The following is a 21,860-nucleotide window of genomic DNA, read 5'->3' on the forward strand; positions in this document are numbered from 1 at the left end:
AAAGTGAAATGTGAGCTTATTTCAATGTTTAGAGTGTATATTTAAACATACAGAGTGAAAAACGTGAAAAAATTTAGTGAAACATAGAGAAATTCCATGTATTATTAGTGCAAATTTTTGAACTTTTAATCGTGAATATTTTATAAAATAAAAATTATTTGTATATTATTTTTGGATATTTCTTCTCTGGAGAAGCACCCCTATCCGCACATACCCCATTTATACGGAAATTCGGTTGGCGGAGGGGTAAGCCAAAGTAATCGGAATCGTGCTCAATTTGATCACATCAATAAAATAATTGTAAATTTCTTTAAAAATATTAAAATTAACATAACAAACGCAACCGATTTTGCTTTGTGATTGCTTTCAGACATCACAAATTGGGAACATTTGTGCTTTTGAAATCACCCAAGCATACGGAAAACCTCACAATAGTGGGGGTGGTGATTTTTGTGAAGGCATTAGAATAGGGCTGTAAATTCGTCGAAATATAGAGTTCTAGTTATGCATTTTAGCGCAGCGCCAATCATATTTATGCTTCGCGCTTGTCTATGGTGAATTTTCACCGTGTCAATAAATCGCTAAATTTGATAAATGTCTGCTTGAATTTTGGTAATGTGTGATTGTGAAAAAACGTGAAATATATTTTCTATTTCTGGCAAAATGGTAAGGTAATTTGTCAAATCGTCGTTTGATGCGTTAAGTAGTCATATTTGTTCCAAACTGCTACATTTCCGTCAATAACTGGTATGTAGTTGGATTTTGTGAAATTAATAATTTTGCTGTCGGATCCCTGAGTACTTAAAAGTGGTAAAATAACCCTGTAAAGGTGAAAAAAATATTACCTAAGGTTGCTCTTGTGAACCTTCCTATTATCTATTAAATTGTGGATCGTAAAAGCTTTTGTAAAGTTATTGCGAATTCTTTTATTGGTCCTAACATAAACTTTATCTCCTGGCTTGAAAAACCTCGTAAGTTATCGCTATTGCCCCTGGCCAACTCATTTTCCTGGGCTTTAATTAATTTGCCTTTTATTTCGGTCGCTCAATATTTTTTCGGATAGATCGATGTGCCCTACTGTGTTCCATTGCCAGTATTTCGTTTTGATCGTCCTCGTTAAAAATATCATTGACTTGTTTCATTGTGTAACAAAATTTTATTGACGGAAATTTCCTTACAATCTGATCCTGAATTTTGCCAAAACTGCAACGAACAGCGTTAACTACATCAGGATTAACGCCTTCACCAATCAATTCTAGTAGATGCCGATTACTATAATTTTTAAATGTAATTTGATGCCTTATCCTTGACTTGAAAATAGTTCATGTCTTCTTAGTTGTAATATTTCCTTCTTCAAGAATTATCTGACTTCGAAATGAATTAACAAGGTTTTCCACTTTTGGAATAACTTCTGTTAGAGATTCTTCACTATACATGGTAGCAGATGAGGAGTATTGCTCTATTGCATTAATGTGCTGTCGTGACAATGCATGGGCAACAAAATTATCTTTTCCGGGTTTATAATGAAATTGGGGTGAAAACTCTTCCACAAATGCTCGCCCGCGTTTTATTTTTGTGTTTGGAGTCTTATTTGAGAAAGCGAAGGTCAAAGGCTGATGATCGGTAAAAATACTCAACTGTTTTACTCCGTATAAATAGTTTCGCAGCTTCTGAAGGGCCCACACTATCGCTAAAAGCTCTCTTTCATTGGTAGCATAATTCTCTTCGGCTGTCGATAACATTCTGGAAGTCATGGTTACTCTTTCCTTGGGATAGTACCGCCCCAATAGCGTGTGCTGAAGCGTCAGTTGTTAAGTCAAATGATTTATTATTATCAGGATATAGTAGAACTCAATTCTATCATTTTCTGATTGATTTGTTCTCACATGACCATTTTCTCCCCTTAAGTATCTTGTGATAGGCTTGACTATAGAGGCATAATCTTTAATAAACTTCCTATAGTAACCAGATAGCCCCAAAAATGCTTGTAAGCCACGAAGAGTGCTAGGTGCTTTGTAATTCAGAATGTCATTGATTTTATCAGGGCATGTTTTTATCCCTACCTTCGAAACAATAAATCCAAGGAACTTCACTTGTTTCTTGTTGGCTTGATAAAGTTTTGTTAAAATTTTTTCGATGCCTCTGAAATGAATATAATTAAATCATCGATGTAAACATGACAGCTTTTCCCTATTTTTTCTCTAAGAGCATCATCAGTTGCCCTTTGGAAAATTGCTGGTGCATTTTTCAGTCCGCAGGCAGTATTTTTCCTTTCCTTCTCAGTCAACTTAATTTGGTTAAACCTCGAAAAATGCCGATTTTCCCCATGTTAGTTAAAATAACCGATGTATCTTGAATTGGATATCTGCCAAAAACTGTGTTGACATTCAGTTTCCTAAAATCAACTACCATCCTCATCTTCTTTCTCCCGTTCTCGTCTATCCTTTTTTATGGAGATCGAGAAAACGAAATACTTCATCTCGTAGTAAATTTTTAACTTCCTAATTTATAAATTCTAAATAAATCGGTTCGTTATCAATTGTCCTAATGGTGGCTGGCTACCACATTAGTGTTAAAATCCTCATCTGGATTTGAGAAAACTTCTGAATATTTTTCCAATATAAATGAAATCTTTTCCGTATTCCCTGGTTCATTAGGAGAATTTCTATTTGCAACTATTTTATTGACATTTTTACACTCATAATAAGACAATAATGGGATTCTCTTGCTCTTGCAAGATTGCACGATGACACAAAATGCAAAATTCCTATACCGAAATATGCAAGGCCAAGAGAGAACCCATTGCAAAATCTAGTGATATATGAACGGCTGATTCGGTCAATTTATTGAGAATGACTATTGAGACTGTAACAAATCTTTATAATTTAAGTAGAAATTATAAAATATATTTAAAACTTACCTTTCTCAACAATTTAACGGCGAAATATGTCTTTATGTAAAATGATTGCAATTATTTTTTTACGTGTCATTGCACGAAAATAAACATGGACTTTGGTCTGACATAATTTACAACCATTGCATATAATTTTCTGCGAGTATTTGTTGTTGTGCCGTTGCACCAAGTAGAAAATTCTACAATTCGTGCACCGTGCAAGGGTTTTGCTTTATTTGTTTATTTATTTATTATTATAAATATAAAAAAAGTCAAAATGCGATTAGAAATACGAAAATACTTTTTCGACTATTCAAAATTTTTGCGTCAACTTCCTTCAAAACGACAAACCCAATAATACCATTTAAGGTTTTAAGTTCGGAAAGAAGGTAAAAAGGAGCAGCTTATTCGAGCACGTTAATTAAGCACCTCTAATTTTCACGGCAGTACCGTAGATGGATCTAACTTTAAATGAGTTTTCTATATTCCTTCTCCCTTTTAAATTCTCGTTGGGTTTGATAATTTTTTTTTCCGCCCCAGTATCAATCAACAAATTCATTGGTCGCCCTGTCAGCGTCTTGTTTACCTATGGTAGGAGAGCCCTACGTCTAAAAAAATTGCGAATTTCCATTATAATTATGAACCGAAGTTGGGTTAAGTGATTAACACTTTGAATTTTCGAAATATTTGGTTATCGCTTTCGCGAGGTCTTTTTATTGTTTCCCTTTCCTGAGTGTGTGGATTATTATAGGCCGCTGGCCTTTGACTAAAGTTTTGGCATGTCATTCGGGTTCTTTAAGAATCCCACTCAGCTCTCCAATTGGGAATATAATTACCTCCTTGCGCGTAGTGCAATACATCCATAAGGGCTCCCGCGTCTAAATACTTATTTTTTTCCACTTGTTTATAATGAGGTGAGTAATGGGAAACAATTGTATTTCCACCAGTTTTTCCCACCTGAACTACATCCATTCTACTGTAGAAAGAGTTTGCAACAGAATATCGAGCTTTGTTTCCAATTCTTATGCTAATGCCAAGACCCTAGGCATATCTTTAGGTTCCGAAGATAACATGATGTCGCTCATTGGCTTCCGCAAGCCAGAAACAAATACCCTCAAAGCATGTCTATATTTCTGGCAAAATGACTCTATCAGTTCCTTTTGTATCGTTTTATTTATTATCAAAGTCAATTTCTTTTCAACCTCGTCGTAAAACTGAGCAATTGAAAGTCTTCCTTACCTAAGAGTTGACATTTCTTATTCAATCAAATAGACTGGTCGTTTGTCAGCATAAGTAAAATCTAACCGCGCGATGATCGCCTTAAAATTTTGCACGGTATTGAATGATGACATTACTTGTCGGTCAAGCGGACAATTTTATTTCTTATTATTGCTACCCCTTGATAGTGTTTTGAATTATTCTCGTAGCTTTCAAACAATTTATAGGCAGCAAATGTAACTTGTCTCCAACTAACGTACTATGACCTTTCGCCACTGAATTCGGGCAGAGATTTAATTATTCCTAGAGATTCATCACAATGAACTGTCGGGTCTATAGTCACTGCCTCATACTCTTCCACTTCTAGAGGAGTCTCTAAAGCTTTTAGTAGTTCTGTCAGCTGTCACTATTTCCCTTAATGTCTACTCATTCATTTTGATATCACTTATAAACTGAATACTTTTTTGTTTAATTTTTTACTATTTATTTTCGATTGTATCAACGATTTTATTTTGCTTCATTTGTTTAGCACATTTTTTTAATGACTATTAAAACACACTTCAACAATTTAGCCATATGGGCCACTTTAAAAATTTTGTTTACACTTTCAGAAATTTACTTATGTAGCGATATGCGCTCAATGATCACTGAGTACTTACTTATATGATAATATTATAAATCATTCTGGCCGCCATTTGTCCTTGTGATGGGTAGCGCTAGGCCTCCAGTAGTCCTGTAGTCCAGCAAGTCCTCAGTATTTCAGTATTCCTCGGGAAATCGTTTTAGTTCAATCCGCGCCAATTATGAGTTATGCACTATATACTTATTTAAATGACCTTTTTTCAGCTCTATATGTGGAGCGAGCGTTACGCGTTTTAATTAAAATCCAAACTAGAACTAAAACCTAAAAATATAAGCCCTGCTTGCTTCTCCTACTCTTGACACAATTTTGACGTTACTGCCACTCCTGTACCTGATGTCGTTGTTTTCACTTTAGCGTAACTTTATCAAATTTGGCGGTTGGTGTTTGTGTGGACAACAGGTAAATTGCTGTTATACTATTTTCGGACCGACATTGAAAACATTTTGAAAACACATTTGTATGTTGTGGAATCTAAGTCGTTCGGACCGACAATGTGTGCTTTCGATGAGTTTTCACTGACAACTATCAATAGCGGCATTCTCTTGCTCTTACAAGATTGCACGATGACACAAAATGCAAAAATCCTATACCGAAATATGCAAGGCCAAGAGAGCACCCATTGCAGAATCTAGTGACATATGACGGCACGAAAATAAACATGGGTTTTGGTCTGACATATTTTACAGCCATTGCAAATAATTTTCTGCGTGTGTTTGTTGTTGTGCAGTTGCACCAAGAGGAAAATTCTGCAATTTCTGCACAGGGCAAGGTTTTGCAAGAGCAAGATAATCCCCCTAATATGAGAATATCAAGTCACAGCTGTATTTGTATATGCAATGTAGACAAATATCAAGTGACAATTTAGAGCCGGCAAAATATGTCCTCCAAAAACATCGATTAAACTAGAGCAGGCACCGATTACAATGAGTGGAATGTAAGTTTTCAAATAGTTTTCAGCGAAAACTGTGTTTTTGTTTGACAAATTTTACATGGACGAAAACACAAGTTTTCGTGCGAAAACCGTTTTTTCCCACGAAAACATGTTTTCGTTGTCGGTCCGAACATAGTATTTACCATAATATAGCTTCTGTCTAATGTAGAACTAAAATTTATTACTTTTGGTGTCAATTTTGAGGCCTTAGACTTTAATGTTAAGGTCCAGTAAATGTTATCAGAAACATTTGGGGTTTACTAATTTTTAAGTCCTTCCTTACCCATATACCTTAATATTTTATGTTTTAATAGGTTTTAATCAATTGCTGTGGACCCTATGAAGGTTATGGTCAAAACGTTATCAAAGCATGTATAGTGGCTAAAACGCATTATGTTGACCTCTGTACTGAATCTCACTTTATGGACACCATACACTACAAATTCGATGAACTAGCTAAAAAGAAAGGGGTATATCTTGTGATGGGTTGCGGATTACAAAGTTTACCAGCAGAAATTGGAATCAATTTCATGAAAAATAACTTTAAGGGTGAGAATAAGAAACCCAACTCCTAATTTACTATATACTTGTATTTATGGATATATGTACATATATAATACATATACACATATACATATATATTTTTTGGCATACATTTTCTTCTGTAAAAAGGAAACAAATATTTTCCACAATTCTTTCTTAATATAAGCACACATTTTCAAAGAAACCTTCCATTCAAACTTTCTCTTGGAAACTCTTCTGCTTTTGGGTCGTTGAGAGAGAACTTTTCGTTTCAATTGCCTACTCAGGCTAAAGTAGCACTTGTTTGCAAAAGTGAATCTGCGTTGACATTTTTGCTTGATGCTAAAACTAATAGTGATGTGAAATCCAATGCAGGAATGTGATGACTGACTATTTGATGACAGAAAATATTTCGTTGTGTCCGCTTTCACCTCCAGGTAATATCATCAGCATATTTCCACATACCTTTTCTATTGAGATCTGCGGCTCTTATTATTAGGCAGCTCCATCGATACTTTTCTCTGTGGTCTTTTCAAAGACTTGTGGATTTACCAAGTCTAAATAGGACATTATATGCGATGGGCCTTATCCAACGAGCATTGACGCGGACTGGATTGGAAAAAATACAGTTAATTTCCAAAAATCGGCACGTTTCTGTCCGACAATAGTCTGCAAAGAAGTGGGTGCATGAACCTCATCAGTATTTCGCCGAATAGTAGACCAACAGTTCTCGCCGCTTTGTTATTTTTTAAGCGGAAATCGCTATTTGTACTTCACCATAGTCTATTCGATCACCTTCAATTGGGGTTTCGGATTCACGATCTCCAGATTATCTTCATGCACACTGCTTACAAATTTCTTCCTGTTTCTTTTTTCGTTTGCAAATGAGAAATAGGATTCAACATCATATACCGAGCGTATTGTAGAAAAGATTAAAGCCCACCATCAACAAACTGATTGGACCTTATCAGTGTGGCTTTAGGCCTGGAAAATCAACAACTGACCAGATATTCATGATCATGTCAATTTGTGCACTTTGTGAATCATGTCACTTTGTGCAAAAATTTTATTAAAATAACTTTAAGGAACCGTAACCGAACCGTAAATAAAAATGCAAACGGCAACTCTCACTCTTACGTTTTGTGAAGTGGTGAACACAATGACTGCGATAGACTGCAGCAGCACGACAGTGAACTGAAAATGGCGTTGTGCATCTTACTACATGAACATTCGTAAGAAGGCAGCAACATAACAATGGCCGGCATGTACACAAGACAACACAGCTGTCCATTTTGCATTTACACAATTTCATTGTGGCTATACTAATACCTTTCACTTCAATGAAATTTTAATATTTTGTTCAAATGAAATTTTTTACGCAAAAAATAAGTAAATAGGTAAATATTTCTGTTTTAAATTATCAACTGTTATTACAAATGATATAATAGAGCTATTTTATGCTTTTATTTGTAAAATAACGTCAAGTTTGTTAGAGCTGTGAATAATTTTACATTTTACATATTAGTGGCATCACCCTCTACCTGCTCTTTCTATCTTCCATTCTACTGTCAACTCTACTGTCGCCCTACTGTCGTTGGTAAATATAGGAGGATATTGAAGTTAGCGAGAACGATAACTGTCGGCCTGTAGTCGTGTTGTCGTGCAGCTGTCAAAACAAAATGTTGGACTATTGCCTGGTTAAAAGGCAACACTTTGAGAAAAGAACAATCGAATATACATAAGTTCCCATATCTTTTATACTGTCGGTTGTTACCGATATTCTTTGGAACAGCAATAATGGATCGATAACTATAATATCACCATTTACTTAACAAAAGACCATTTTTAGAGACAATACTTTGTTTTTACGTTTAAATTTTACACTGCCAAAACTCTTACTTGGATTGAGGACAAATTGTAGGGATCATTATCTAAATAAATATTGGCTAAGAATTCACCAATATCTTGCTTTGGTTTTTTCACTGTTTAGCTGCTTCTACGAACGATGTAAAATGGTATCATAATAACTGATTATTTGAACTTTCTGAATATGTGATGGTTATTTTTGAGAAACGAAAATTAGTTGGTGAAATTTTAGTTTGAATGAAAAAACGAAAATTCCTGTGTAAAATGTATGGGGGAAAAAAAAAAAAAATAGCGACCCCTTAGAGTTAAGCTACAGCGCCTGGCTTGAGGGAGGATTTTTTGTTTGTCAATCACTTTTGAGGGGTAAGAATTGAAAAAAAATTCAAAATTTTTTTTTGAAGCACCCTAATATACATACAGCAGCCATTTGCACAATTTTAGTTCGTTTGTGTCCTTCACTCTTCAACCTTTCTTTAGAAAGTTTCTTACTTGTACCATTTTTGTATAAAATTATCAAGTCTTTTTTAATTAATTAACAATAGGTATCGTTTTGAAAATACTCTTCAAATTTTTCCTTAAGCACCAAATATGAAGGATTTTTTTAACTACAGCGTTTTCTTTCTTTCCAACATTTTTTAAGGTATAATCTTTATAATGGGTTGTCAAAAAAGTCTTGCGGTATTTTTATTGAATTTTTTTTTTTTATTGTAATTGAAATGAATTTTTGATGACTCATGCCCAGCTCTTGACCGATGCTACGGCTGCTACTATGCCGGTCTCTTTCGACCAATTCAGCGTTTTATCGCAATTTTCGATGACAGGCCTTCCGGAGTGTGGCGCATCTTCGACCACCTCTACACCAGAACGAAAACGTTGAAACCATCGTTGTGCGGTGGAAATGGAAACTGTATCGGGTCCATAAACTGCACACATTTTATTGGCGGCTTGAGATGCATTTTTGCCTTTATCGTAGTAGTACTGTAAAATATGCCGTATTTTCTCTTTGTTTTGCTCCATGTTTGCGACGCTATAACTCACGAACGACTTAAAAGAAACGACAATCAATCAAACACGTGTTAGCGCGTGAAATGAGCTTTCCAAAAAGGTATAGCATGACCCGATGCAACGAATAAAACTAGAACTACGCGCTTTCAGCGCCAACTAGCGAAAATACCGCAAGACTCTTTTGACAACCATTATATAAAAAGTATGTGTCACGTTGTTTGTCCGCGATTAACTCCTAAACTACTGAACCGATTTTAGTAAAATTTAGCACACTGTGTCCGGTTTGAACCAACGTAGAAGATAGGATAGTAAAAACAATTCATAAATAAAGAATATAGTGAAAGCTCTATTAAATGGACGCTCTTTTAAGCGGACATCTCCATTCACTATGCACATTATTTATGTTTATTAAGTACAATCTCTTAAGCGGACAACTCTATTAACTGGACATAAAGACTGGTAACCAAACATTGAGAAAGCAGCCTTGAATTCGTTATTTTTTTCAAAGAAATTATTTCTATGAACATATTCAAAATTAAACCTCAAGTACAATCCCTTGGACTCTAATACCGACAAAAACGCTTTCCCCTTTATACGCAAAGAAAATTTTCGCTGTATTCAATCGTTTTTTACATACTTATATGAATACTAGTTTAAAATGTATACCACACCACTAGTTTAGTATGTAAAGTACTCCTTTTAGCGTAGACGGCCATCGGCCGCGCTCTACAAAAATAACCCTGCTCGAGCCAATACCCGGAGTAACCTAAGTATATTATTATTTTATTACGTAATATTATTATATAATATTACTTTGGCTATTTATTAAATTTAAATAAGAAGAAGTAAGATTAAATCCATATGCATGGAAAGATTGTATATACTCATTTTAATTTGAAATATAATTTATAGACACATTTGTTTTTATTAGAAATCTTAGTTCTAAGTAAAGAAAGAGAAATTACAGCGAAGAAGAGAAATTTCAGCGAATTGCTCTTATTTATCAAATGGCAGCGCTCCATTTCCTCATAATTGTTAGCACATATGTACATAAGTGATGCTCAAATTTGTTTAAATGTTTACAGTTTAGTTAACTGAATTTGAAGTGAAAAATGTACATACATAAAGTGTGTTAAATGTAGTAAAATAGCTTGTTGAAATGTTTCGATTTCGGGAATTTTCGAACTTTAAAGTCGAATATCTCGTAAACCAAGCGTTTGGGGTACCTATAACGCTGTATATTTTTTAATCAGGAGGACTTCCTCTTTCCAACGGTAACGGATATCGCGGCGCCAAAGAAATCAGAATTGTGCCCATTAACAGAAAATTGGCATTATAATTAACAAAAAGAAAAAAATAAGCGGCCTTTTTTCTCAGTCATTTTTATAAAAAACTAGACATAGTACGACAACGTGCTTTCAATGCGACTAAATTAGGCACATTTATTAATCTATCTAAAAATTTTAATGGAATTCATTTAATGTATTTTGCTCAAATTTTTCCTTTCGATGTTACTAGTTATTTTCTTTCACTTTTTTTCCATGTTTTGGTGATGTGGATATCGAAGTCTCGCCATTATATTGACTTTGATAACTTCGATGAATTAAAGCAGATGTTAAACTATCAAATTTTTGGTATTTAACGTTGACTCTTTGTTTTGCTAGATCCCAATAATCGATTCACAGCAGCTTTTTTATTTCATACACGTTATTATCTGTCATATTTCTGATTATACAAACAGTTTCATCCATACCGAAATCTGAAAATTGAAATAGCGATGAAATCACAGTATTATTACGCGTATAAGTATATAAATATTTCAAGTAGAAAAAAATACAATGTGATTGGACATAAGAAGGTATATTAGGTTGGATGGCTGAAGGTGAAACAATTCTTGTGGTTGGATATTAACTATCGACAAAGCGATGCTATTCAGTTTATTTTTTACAAAAGAGTTCGATATTTTATTTATGTATTTATTTATTTGTTTTTGCATGTACGTTAACAAGTACAAGCGTGGTGGCGCGGTTTCATGTTATTTCATCGTTGCGCGTCACTCTTAACACAGTCATATACAGAAGAACATTTCGTCGTTGTTCTGTATAAGTTGCAAATATGTACATATCTATATATGTAAGTATAATTACACCATGAAAAATTTTGTGTTTCCTTTCTGACAGTGTTTTTGTAAATTGTGTCTACAACAATAATTTTTTTTCATTGAGTTATAAAATTCATAAGAAATAAAAAAATTTCCCAAAAATAATCAAACTTTAACTGTTAATATCTTTTAAACGTTTGGGTTTACGAAAAAATCTTAATAGACCTTCTTTGTAGAACATTCAATTTCCTACAAAATCTTAGGAACAAGATATTTTTCAAGTAATTGGAAGCGAGATATAAATTTTTCTATCTGATAATAAGAAAAAATAGAAAACTGTATGTAGGAGGACCTTCCCGTTACAATTAAAAACTTATATTTGGATAGGCTTTCTTAGAGGTGTCTAGGAACCTATTTTTCCGAGTACTAAACGAAAATTTTTTTTTTGTTTTTTTTTTGAATCACTTTAGTGGTCATATATAACTAAAGTGACTGAATTCCATAGAAAACCCTTCCGAGCGTATAGTACGATGGGCTTTAGAATTACAGCAAAATTTCTTTTAACATAGAGTATCTCAAAGGGAAACTCAACCTAGTAGTAGACGCACTGTCCCTACAGCCACTAGAGTCCATAAGTCAAGCGACGACAATTGCGATATAATGTAGTTGATGGCGAAAGCGAGTACATGGAAAAGGATGGCCAACTCTATCGCCACATCCCATGTCAATCACAGGATGAAGAGACTGCACCCTGGAAGCTATACGAGCCTAAACACCAACACCACCACCCAGCTAACCGACCACAAAGCCAACATGAAACAACCTAGAGGAGTCCGACCAGTAGAAGAGCATCATAAGACAACAATCCGACCAGTAACGATGCGTCTAGCTCAGACGATTCCACAGTACAACGACGATCACCTCTCTTCAGACTAAGAGACTATACAACCAGAGTACTTATTATCAACGACTCATTCCAAATTTTGCCAGCGTAGCTAATAGTCTACATGAACTCATGAAAAGTAACATAGTCCTTCAGTGGAATAAAAAACAGGAAGTGGCTTTCCAAATTCTGTAGTATCGGTTAAGTACCGCGCGAATGTTAGCATACCTCATGATCGTCGTTTATTTTGGATACCGATGCTAGTAAGAGGCGTTCCTTCTCAAGTCATTGACGCGCCTGAAAAAGTGATGACGTGTTATAGCCAGACAGTAAGCAAGCCAGAGAGAAAGTATTGTGTAACTCAGAGGGAACTACTGACATCGGTGAAGTGCATTAAACATTTTTGTCCCTGTAATGCTTACATTATTCAAAAGCTGATGCCAAATAAGACATTTTAAGTGTGCGATTAATGACAATAACGTTAGACTGGGAAAAGTAGAATTGTGTTCAAGTTTCAAAAAGCTTCGGATACCCATACATCCTTGTTCCTGGTGGCTTATTGGTATGCTATACATGAAACAACAGGGCAGACTCTGGCAAGGGTAAGTTTTGGTAATGATGATCTGTTACCAGTTAATTTGAAATTTGGAATTAAAGCCCCCGGAGGAAGGAATGTTAAGGAAGTCAAAAGCATTCTAGAAGACGAGATTTGGGATATACATGACAGTATACACAATTTAAAGCAAAATATGATAAAATGAAAACAAAATACTACAAGGCAATGAGCTCTGAGGACCTTAAAGAAAGAGATTGTTTATTGTTATATAACCTAAAACGAGTGAAAAGATGGTTCTCAAATTTCAGTGTAGTAGGAAAGGACTATACCAGGTTATTAAATGACTCAACGATGTAATAAAGACCTAATAATAAAATGAAGACAGTTTATCTGGAATGATTTGCAGCATTCATATTTGTCTGAATAATTGACTGGCGATTTTCGTATTAATCTACTTTATATACTTAGACTGCCAGATTATGCAGCAGACAAAGTTTTAATGAGAGTGTTGCTTAGTAAAATAAATAAGAATAAGAATTTGTAAACTCGAATAACGAGTAATAAGCTTTAAGTTTGAATTAGCAATAAAAATAAGTGTATAGCTATTAAATTGGGACTTTTGCTTAACAATCCAGTGATTGAACTCTAGAGTGAGTTACAATATATGTACTATATATTATCGAGAAATCCGGTAAACAATACATATGTTGGTCAACCACAGTGGCACAGTTTTGTAAACGATTCGATTATCATTCAACTGAATTTTTTTTATTACTTATTGAGTTGATATCTATAATACCGGATTTCAAAACTTCATTTAAAACGAAGTTGAGTTGCAAATCGTAATAGCGGCTTTATTTTTGATTGACTTTAGTATTCTTCTTTAGTAAACTCTTATAATTCTTCTTTAGTAAACTCTTATAATTACGTCTTAAAAGCTATATTTTGAATTAATGTATGATACAACTATAAATATTACAATATTTACAGATATTAAGATAGCATTTTTTTAATATTTTAATATTAATGTTTGGTATATACTACTTACTTATGTATTTATTACTTTGCCTTGAGTCCCACAGGAACTATAAATAGCATTGACGCTTATGTTGAATTTTGGACGAAAAATCCGTGGGTGTTGGGCTCGGTTGCGAATAACAACGTTTGGACGAGCTTTATATTAGCTAATCGAAATATGAGACGATTTCGACGAAAACTGCTTCCAAAAATGTATCCACAAGCTTCACGAATGTAATTAAAAAGGAATGAATTTACCTTAATATCTTACCAATTCGTCTTTACATAGGAATATTTTAAGTGAGTCAGATGTTATTAAGGGCTTTTGTGTTCCAGCACCAACCGTTGATCAAGATATCATCGATCGTAGTCAGTTGTACTACTGGGAGGAGAAGAACGAGAGACCCATTCAATATAACAGTTATTTGACGTTTTCGTAAAGCAACCCTTACAATATATTTGAAACAAATTTTACTTTAAGGAATAATTTTCCCATGGTTTAACTCGTAGAAACGATCTGAATTATTCCTTAAAATAAAGTTCATGATAGTTTTGCTTTCTCAAAGTCTAATTGTGACGAAGCGATGTAGATGAGAGAAAATTAGTTTCCATTTGAATGCACATATAACTTTTGATTTTTTTATCAAGAATAGTAGAATACAAAAACTTTCTGATGAGTATTTCATGCTATCCTTTAGATATACTTTCATACATATGCTATTTGCTTAATAAGAATATCTTCCAGCGAGCTTAAAATAACTGTGTAAATTGTAACTTTTTTTTCAAAATAAAAATGCAGTAATCTGAATTTTTAAAGTTCACTTTAATAAACAGCTTTTTTTAGTGGTTAACATCTATTAATTTCGAGTTCGCTTAATGTTTTTTCGTATATTGAACGAAATTTTACTGTCAAAACTTCATAACAAACTTCACTTCTTTTGTTCGTCATGGCAGTTGGCATAAAGAAATGGTTAAAAAAAATAAAAGATATAGCGGTGATAATTGCCTTGGGAAGCCGCAATCTTGTTGTCATAATTCAATGAGATAAAAACCGGACTTATTCTTGAGAAGCTGCTTTTGTAAAAATAAATTTCATTATACTTAACCTACTTTTTCTTATTTGATTTTTTTTTGCAACTATGCATTATTGAATAGTTAATTCATTCTATAATATACATTAATTTGAATTGTGGTTATTTATTATTGAACCCTGTCTTGTATACTATAATTCTTGATATTTAATGGCTACGGCAATTTTTCCCAAATTTCATATTAAACGTTATTAATACCGTAAATTGATAAAGCTTTTTGTTAGTAGTTGCAGAATTTTAGTTAATGGAGGAAATTAAAGGAACTATTGAGAAAGCAAATTTTTTGTAAGATGTTTAATTCATTCTTTAACTTGGTTTACATCTCTTAAATGTTTCAGAAACCCTGCCATCGCTTTTTTGCTTTTGTGTTGGTATTTTTTGATTTTAATACTTACTCAGTTTGCATGTACTCGTCGTTTATTACTAAATTGTCCCCGTTTATTCTCATTTGGCCTATTTTCTTCCGATGGTCCTATGGAGGAAAATGTAGATGAGACTTTTTTCCGAATAACATTCAAAGCAAAAGGTTGGGACAAAAACATGAAATCTATTCAGCACATATTTCCCGCTAGCCCTGATAAAATTTTAGTGGGACGGGTAAGTGGCGCATGCCCCTTTTATGGAATAGCATGTGTCTGTCTTCTAGTGTCTGCTGTAACTATATTTAATGAACATTCAAAACTTCCTCATCGGTTCGTTGAAGTTCACATTTATTAAAAAGATAAGTATCTAAAAAATTACAAATTTACTATTGTTTCCTCAGGGGTGGAGTTTATACACCAGGAGCAGCGTTTGGCCACACTAAAATTATAAATGAACTTAGAAAGTATGAGCACGGTTTATTCTTTGAAATAATTAGCACGAATTGAATTCAATAAAATTTTAATTAATTTTATTTTATGATTGTTAAATAAATTGAAAATACAAATTATTAATGTACTAAAAGAAATAAATAAAAGAACATACAATAAAGAATATAAATATACAAATAATTCACAGTTATCTTAGTATCTTTTAGCACACATGTAAGTATTTCCAACAAACCTGCCTGTTGTTTTACACGTAAATAATTTTAGTTTCTAACATAAATCACAAAAATCGATAACAAGAAATAAGATAAGTGTATAGGCATTAAATTGGAACTATTATTTAACAAGCGGCGTAATCGAACCATCAGGGAGTTCGTGGAGTTCACATCTGGTAGAATTGATGACACGCTGCCCTCGTTGTCAGGCACAAAATGGTTCTCAACGCTTGATTTGAAAAGTGGTTATTAGCAAGTGGTGGTAAACGAATCAGACAAAAAAAGAAGGCTTTCAGCATTGGAGATGGTCTATGACAATTTACCTTAATTCCTTTTGGATTATGTAACGGCGCGGCTACTTTTGAGGAACTTATAGACCAGGTGTCAAAATGAATGCATTGGGAGACTATATAAGTAAGAGGTATATCAACCGACAACCTCAGTTGGCACGATGGATTGAGAGACTGCTTCTAAAGAACATCAAAAAGGAGGAAGTTTGGAGGATGTGCAGACATTGCCAAATAGGACATTTTAAATGTGCGATTAATGACAATAACGTCCGACTGAGATCCGGGCAAAACTAAATATCAGCAAGAAGATCCAGAGTTGAAATGTGTTATATGTACATGGAGTGGAGACAAACAAACGTCCAATTAGAGAAGAAATAGCAGTAGAAAGCCCAGTAGCAAAGGCATATTAGCACAATGGAATAGTTTAAACTTGGTCTCTAGATGCTTGCATCGAACTTATTGGGTTGGTAGCTGGGAGGATCGAGTCATGTGTAGAAGTTCACGCAAGTGAGGAAAGATCTCTGATCGCTATTCACTTGGGAGTGGCCAGAAACGATTCTTTTACATATGCATCAAGCAGCTCACGACTTCCGGTATAAGACCAAGTATCCTCTCGGTAGCCAAAGAACATGCGTTTGAAGGCGAGCTGAAGTGAGAAGGCGAAACATCCCCTACACAGGGTTGTGCGCTGGGTTTGGGACCCGCCACATAAAAAAACGCCCTCCATGAAACTTACCAACTGCCTCGGATAAGATCTGAGGCGAGTGGGTCCTTGTGGCATTTACTACAGTGGGCATATAAAAGGGGCGCAAGTTTGGTGTGGGATTCGTGGTGGGAGAGAGATTCCGTGCGAGTACTATCATTCACTCTGGTGGATGAACGTCTAGCCACAATCCGCAACAAAGCGAAGTCGACAATGTGAGCAATGATGCACCTATGAGAACTGCCCCCGCCATGGCGCGCCATGTTGTCAAAATCGTGCTTGGCGACTTTAACCCCAGGGTGGGTGAGGTAAATTTTCTTGTGCTAGTATGAAGCTCTAAAGAAATCTAGTACTAATTTTTAATACATTTTTTCAATAAAATGCGAATATGGCAACGCGGGTTTTGCGAAGAAACATGAAATCAACAATTGTTTCTTGAAGGAAATTCAATGTAATCGGTAAATTCATCCTAAATTAGTTAAAATCATTATTATGAAATATAGTTCATTTTGAAATGTTGTATAAAACTTACCAATCATCAACCACATTCCTTAAATCGCAAGGAAAATGTTTATATACTTACACACATAAGTATATTTTATTTCATTGTTTTCTCTTGATCTTCTAATGTGCATCATTCACAATGTGTAACCTGCTGTCAAATTTACTTCACTACAGCTCAAGAAATAATAAATTTTTTTCTTAAGCATTTACTTCAGAGCTGGAACCCAACCTTTAGCATGGTTTATGCCTTAACTAGGCTTACTAACAATATTAATAAAATTGCAAAATTTCATTTGAAAATGTGTGCTCTAATTTTGGATAACATACCAGCAAGTCACGTCTAAGCAATATCCAACACATTGAAGGAATTAACACGGCCACAATCCCATACGCAATCAACTTGCAACTCATAAGTCCAATGCGTAAAAAGTGTAACTTCAAATAAAAAAAAAATAAAAAGTGGAGATATACACTTGAAATTTTATTTGAATGACTTGAGTTGTCATTATTTATTTTAATAGATTATGGGCCCTGTCATTGTTAGAACAAAAAGAATTGTGTGTATTTACATATATGTATGTACATATACACGTTTGCGTGTAGTGGAAATTTTAATTTCATACATATATTAATGCGTACTTCGATACCGTTAGTTTTGTGGAATATCCCTGTAGTTCAGTACCATCGGAGAAGAGCTAACAATATGGCTAATTCCTAATCAATAGTATTTTTCTGAAGTGGAGAGAAGAAATATTCTTCGGTAATACCAGCAATTAAACATATATGTACATACATATCTAAGTTGTTAAAAATATAGTTTTTGGAAATTTCATGTGCGGTAACTTATAGAAGAAAATTATGCGCTGCAATTGCTTGAATGACATACAGCGATAATAACATAACAGTGACAAAGAGTGAAAAAAAAATTTTATTGAATTCATGCCCGATTCTTTTTTGGGTTTTGCATCTAAAAATTACACGACAAAGCAGGGGTCGAATCGTTACATTCGTGAACGTATCACCCGTCACGTAAAAGCCTGTATTTCGTATTATGACATACGTAATCGTAACGCTTCTATCGTAATCTGGCATAGCATTACCATAATCTATCATCAATTTTTCTTTTAGCACTAATTTCGAAATACACTCATTATCCTTGTTGGTTATATAAAATTATTTAGTGATTGATAAGCTGGCGGACAGGGGTAATGCTCGAAAATTGTACAAACAAATGCGGCGGCTTACAGAAGGTTTCAAAATAGGAGCATACTCTTGTAGAACCCCCAAAAGTGATCTAGTCACCGATGCCCAGAGCATACTTAAATTATAGAGGAAACACTTCTCCAGCCTGCTGAATGGCAGTGAACGTACAACACCAGGAGAAGGAGAACCCGATTCCCCAAACGATGACGATGGAGCAGATGTTCCATTGCCCGACCATGAAGAAGTTCGAATAGGAATTACCCGCCTGAAGAACAATATGGATGGGCCGATGGATTAAGGGCCGAGCTATTCAAACATGGCGGCGAAGAACTGATAAGGAGCATGCATCAGCTTCTTTGTAAAATATGGCCGGACGAAAGCTTATCATTGTGGCTTCAGACCTGGCAAATCAACAACCGACCAGATATTCACCATGCGCCAAATCTTGGAAAAGACCCGTGAAAGGAGAATCGACACACACCACCTCTTCGTCGATTTTAAAGCTGCTTTAGACAGCACGAAAAGGAGTCGCCTTTATGCCGCGATGCTGAATTTGGTATCCCCGCAAAACTAACACGGCTGTGTAAACTGACGTTGAGCAACACGAAAAGCTCCGTCAGGATCGGGAGGGACCTCTCCGAGCCGTTCGATACCAAACGAGGTTTCAGACAAGGCGACTCCCTATCGTGCGACTTCTTTAACCTGCTTCTGGAGAAAATAGTTCGAGCTGCAGAACTAAATAGAGAGGGTACCATCTTCTATAAGAGTGTACAGCTGCTGGCGTACCTATGCCGATGATATTGATATCATCGAATTAACCAAGTGGAGAAGGACCTGGCTTCGCGCGCTGTTGTTAACTCGATTATAATCGCGTAAGCGGTGTCTACGCCAATTAAGAAGAAGAAGAAGATACTTTGGAAAAGTCGTTTGTGTTTCTTTTTTATTTCGTTTAGTTTTCTTTAATATGATTTGATTCTTAAACGAATTTATCGTTTGTTTTGCGTGTTTATAGTTTTCGTTTGATGAACTACGTGTCGAGTACATCGATTCTATTGTTGAAGTGTTAATTTTTTGTCTTGATAGTGCATCTGCTCCTACGTTTTGATTTCCTGGTTTGTATACTATGTTTGCTCCAGATTCTTGTATAAAATTTTTCCATCTTTTTAGTTTTATATTTGGATTATTGTCCGAAATAGAAAATATTAATGCTTGGTGATCAGTGTGTATAGTTAAATCTGCTATACTGTAAATATGTATAATGCCTAAGTTTTCCTATAGCCCATACTATTGCTAATAATTCTTTTTCCGTTGTACAATAATTTTCTTCTGTTTTTGTTAATGTTCTTGATATAAAAAACGTAGGTTTCTTTTCTTGTGATAAAACTCCTCCTATGGCGAAATTACTCGCATCTGTAGTTAAATCAAAAGGTTTTGAGAAATCTGGTTGAAATAGTTCAACTTGTTCTTTTAATATTGTTTTAATTATTTGTATAGCTTTTATAGCTTCTTTATCTAATTTAATTTCTTTCTTAGCAGCCATTTTTTTACTTCTTATACCATTTTTTCCTTGTAGATGTATGGTTAGTGGTTTTGTTATTTTGCTATATCCTTGTATAAATTTCCTATAATATTCCGCCATACCTAAAAATGACCTTAATTCTTTCAGGGTTCTACTTTCTTTGGATCTACCGCTATCCTATTATGTGTTATTATATGTCCTAAATATTCGACTTGATTTTTAAAGAAGTGTGAATTTTCATCAGAGATTTTCATATTTGCTTTATGTAATGCGTTTACTATTATTTAGATGTGTTTAATATGTTCTTCAGGTGTCGAGGAATATATTAACACGTCATCGATATATACAAACGCAAATTTATTTATATATTCTCGTAGAATATCATCAACACGTCTTTGAAATATTGAGGGAGCATTTCTTAATCCGAAGGGCATTCGTATGAATTCAAATTTTGCTCCATTTATCGAAAATGCTGTTTTTTCCCTATCTCCTTTTTTTTACATAATTTGGTGAAATCCTGCTTCTAGATCTATCGTGGAAAAATATTTAGCTTTACCTAACGCTTGTATTGTGATATTTGTCGGGGTCATCGACGTGTGTTTGCTGGTGTGCCAAATAAAATAAAAGCTATTAGAGTTCGGATAATTAACAATTCAAATTTGTGTATTTGAGAGTGTGTAATATGTGTATATGTCGGAATACCATTGTCTTCGGTAGACATGTTTGCAGCGTAGCGAGTTTCGGTTTCACACTTACACTTCACAATATTTTCTCACTTCACAATATTTTCACACTTCACACTATTAACTCTTGAACACGACTTCACTAGATCAAGTCCTCAACTCGACTGACCCTACGTCGTTTTCTTCCTTTTGAACTTACCAACGAACCACGCTCGGCGATAGCGACGCCACGCTGTCGTCCCGCTAAAACGGTACTCCTCGAAGAGACGACATGTAGACAACCACACTCGACGGTGGCGACGCCACGTTGTCACCCGGATAAAGCGGTACTTCTTGAAGTGACAACCAAACACAGCACAATTAACGGCTGATGGAATAATGAGGAACTTAGACTTCTAATGAAATTCCCCAAACTGTATACACATACACTCACACACGCATACCAATATCCACATACCATTAGGGTGCGCCGACATATATGAATGTTAATAATACAATTATGTGGGTTTGTATAATTAAGGGGTCATTTATTTATATAAATATAAGTAATTTAAGTAAAACCTGATGTGGGCAGTTTTTTCCCACGTTGAGATGATGATTTTACTGCTGCTGTTGTTGTTGTCGCTGCTAATACTGCTGCTGTGGAGTTTTGCTGTAACTGCTGATGGTGCTGCTGTAAGGTTTTGCGCCTGTATATGTCCGTCCGCTCTGGTAATTCGTTTTATTGTGTCTTTTCGTTTTGTTGGGTACTTCGCTGTTATGTTGGCGCTGTTGGGTGTTTTTTGCATTGTCCTCTAATTCGTATTTAGACGAGTTAGGAGGACAATGCAGGGATGTGTTCATTTGGTATGAACATCCCGGCCCCCTTGCATTGTCTGCGAATAAAAAGATTTTTAGATCTATTTTGATTTGGGTAAATGAGTAATGTTATGAACGGGTTGGAGGTATACTTGCGGTTTAAATCGCACAAGCACCGGTTAAAGTCCAACCGAGTGCGGTGTTTTGTGCGATAATGGTGCTGCTATCGGGGTTGAATAAGCCGGGTTTCATCAATCTTGGGTAGATGTAAGCTCCCAGTTCCAACATGATTGTGTCGTCTTTCCAAAATGTAGGGTCGGCTAGGACTAAGTGGTCGAACTTCTTAATAATTTAATAGGCAGTTAACTTCGACATGCCAGTCGGACTGCCATGACTGTTGGTATGAGGGT

General features: G+C 34.9%; 1 protein-coding gene across 1 annotated transcript in view; it reads left to right on the forward strand.

The window, feature by feature from the left end:
* The window catches only part of LOC126763972 (saccharopine dehydrogenase-like oxidoreductase), a 123,776-nt gene extending 108,181 nt beyond the window's left edge, over window positions 1–15,595 (forward strand). The window contains exons 4-8 of the mRNA XM_050481753.1: window positions 6,000–6,234; window positions 13,701–13,869; window positions 13,925–14,071; window positions 15,065–15,418; window positions 15,490–15,595. Coding sequence (XP_050337710.1) covers window positions 6,000–6,234; window positions 13,701–13,869; window positions 13,925–14,071; window positions 15,065–15,418; window positions 15,490–15,595 — 1,011 coding nt within the window. The remainder of the gene's footprint in view (window positions 1–5,999; window positions 6,235–13,700; window positions 13,870–13,924; window positions 14,072–15,064; window positions 15,419–15,489) is intronic.
* Window positions 15,596–21,860: the final 6,265 nt, after the last annotated feature.

This window comes from Bactrocera neohumeralis, chromosome 2 (assembly GCF_024586455.1).
Source record: "Bactrocera neohumeralis isolate Rockhampton chromosome 2, APGP_CSIRO_Bneo_wtdbg2-racon-allhic-juicebox.fasta_v2, whole genome shotgun sequence".
Taxonomy (NCBI): domain Eukaryota; kingdom Metazoa; phylum Arthropoda; class Insecta; order Diptera; family Tephritidae; genus Bactrocera; species Bactrocera neohumeralis.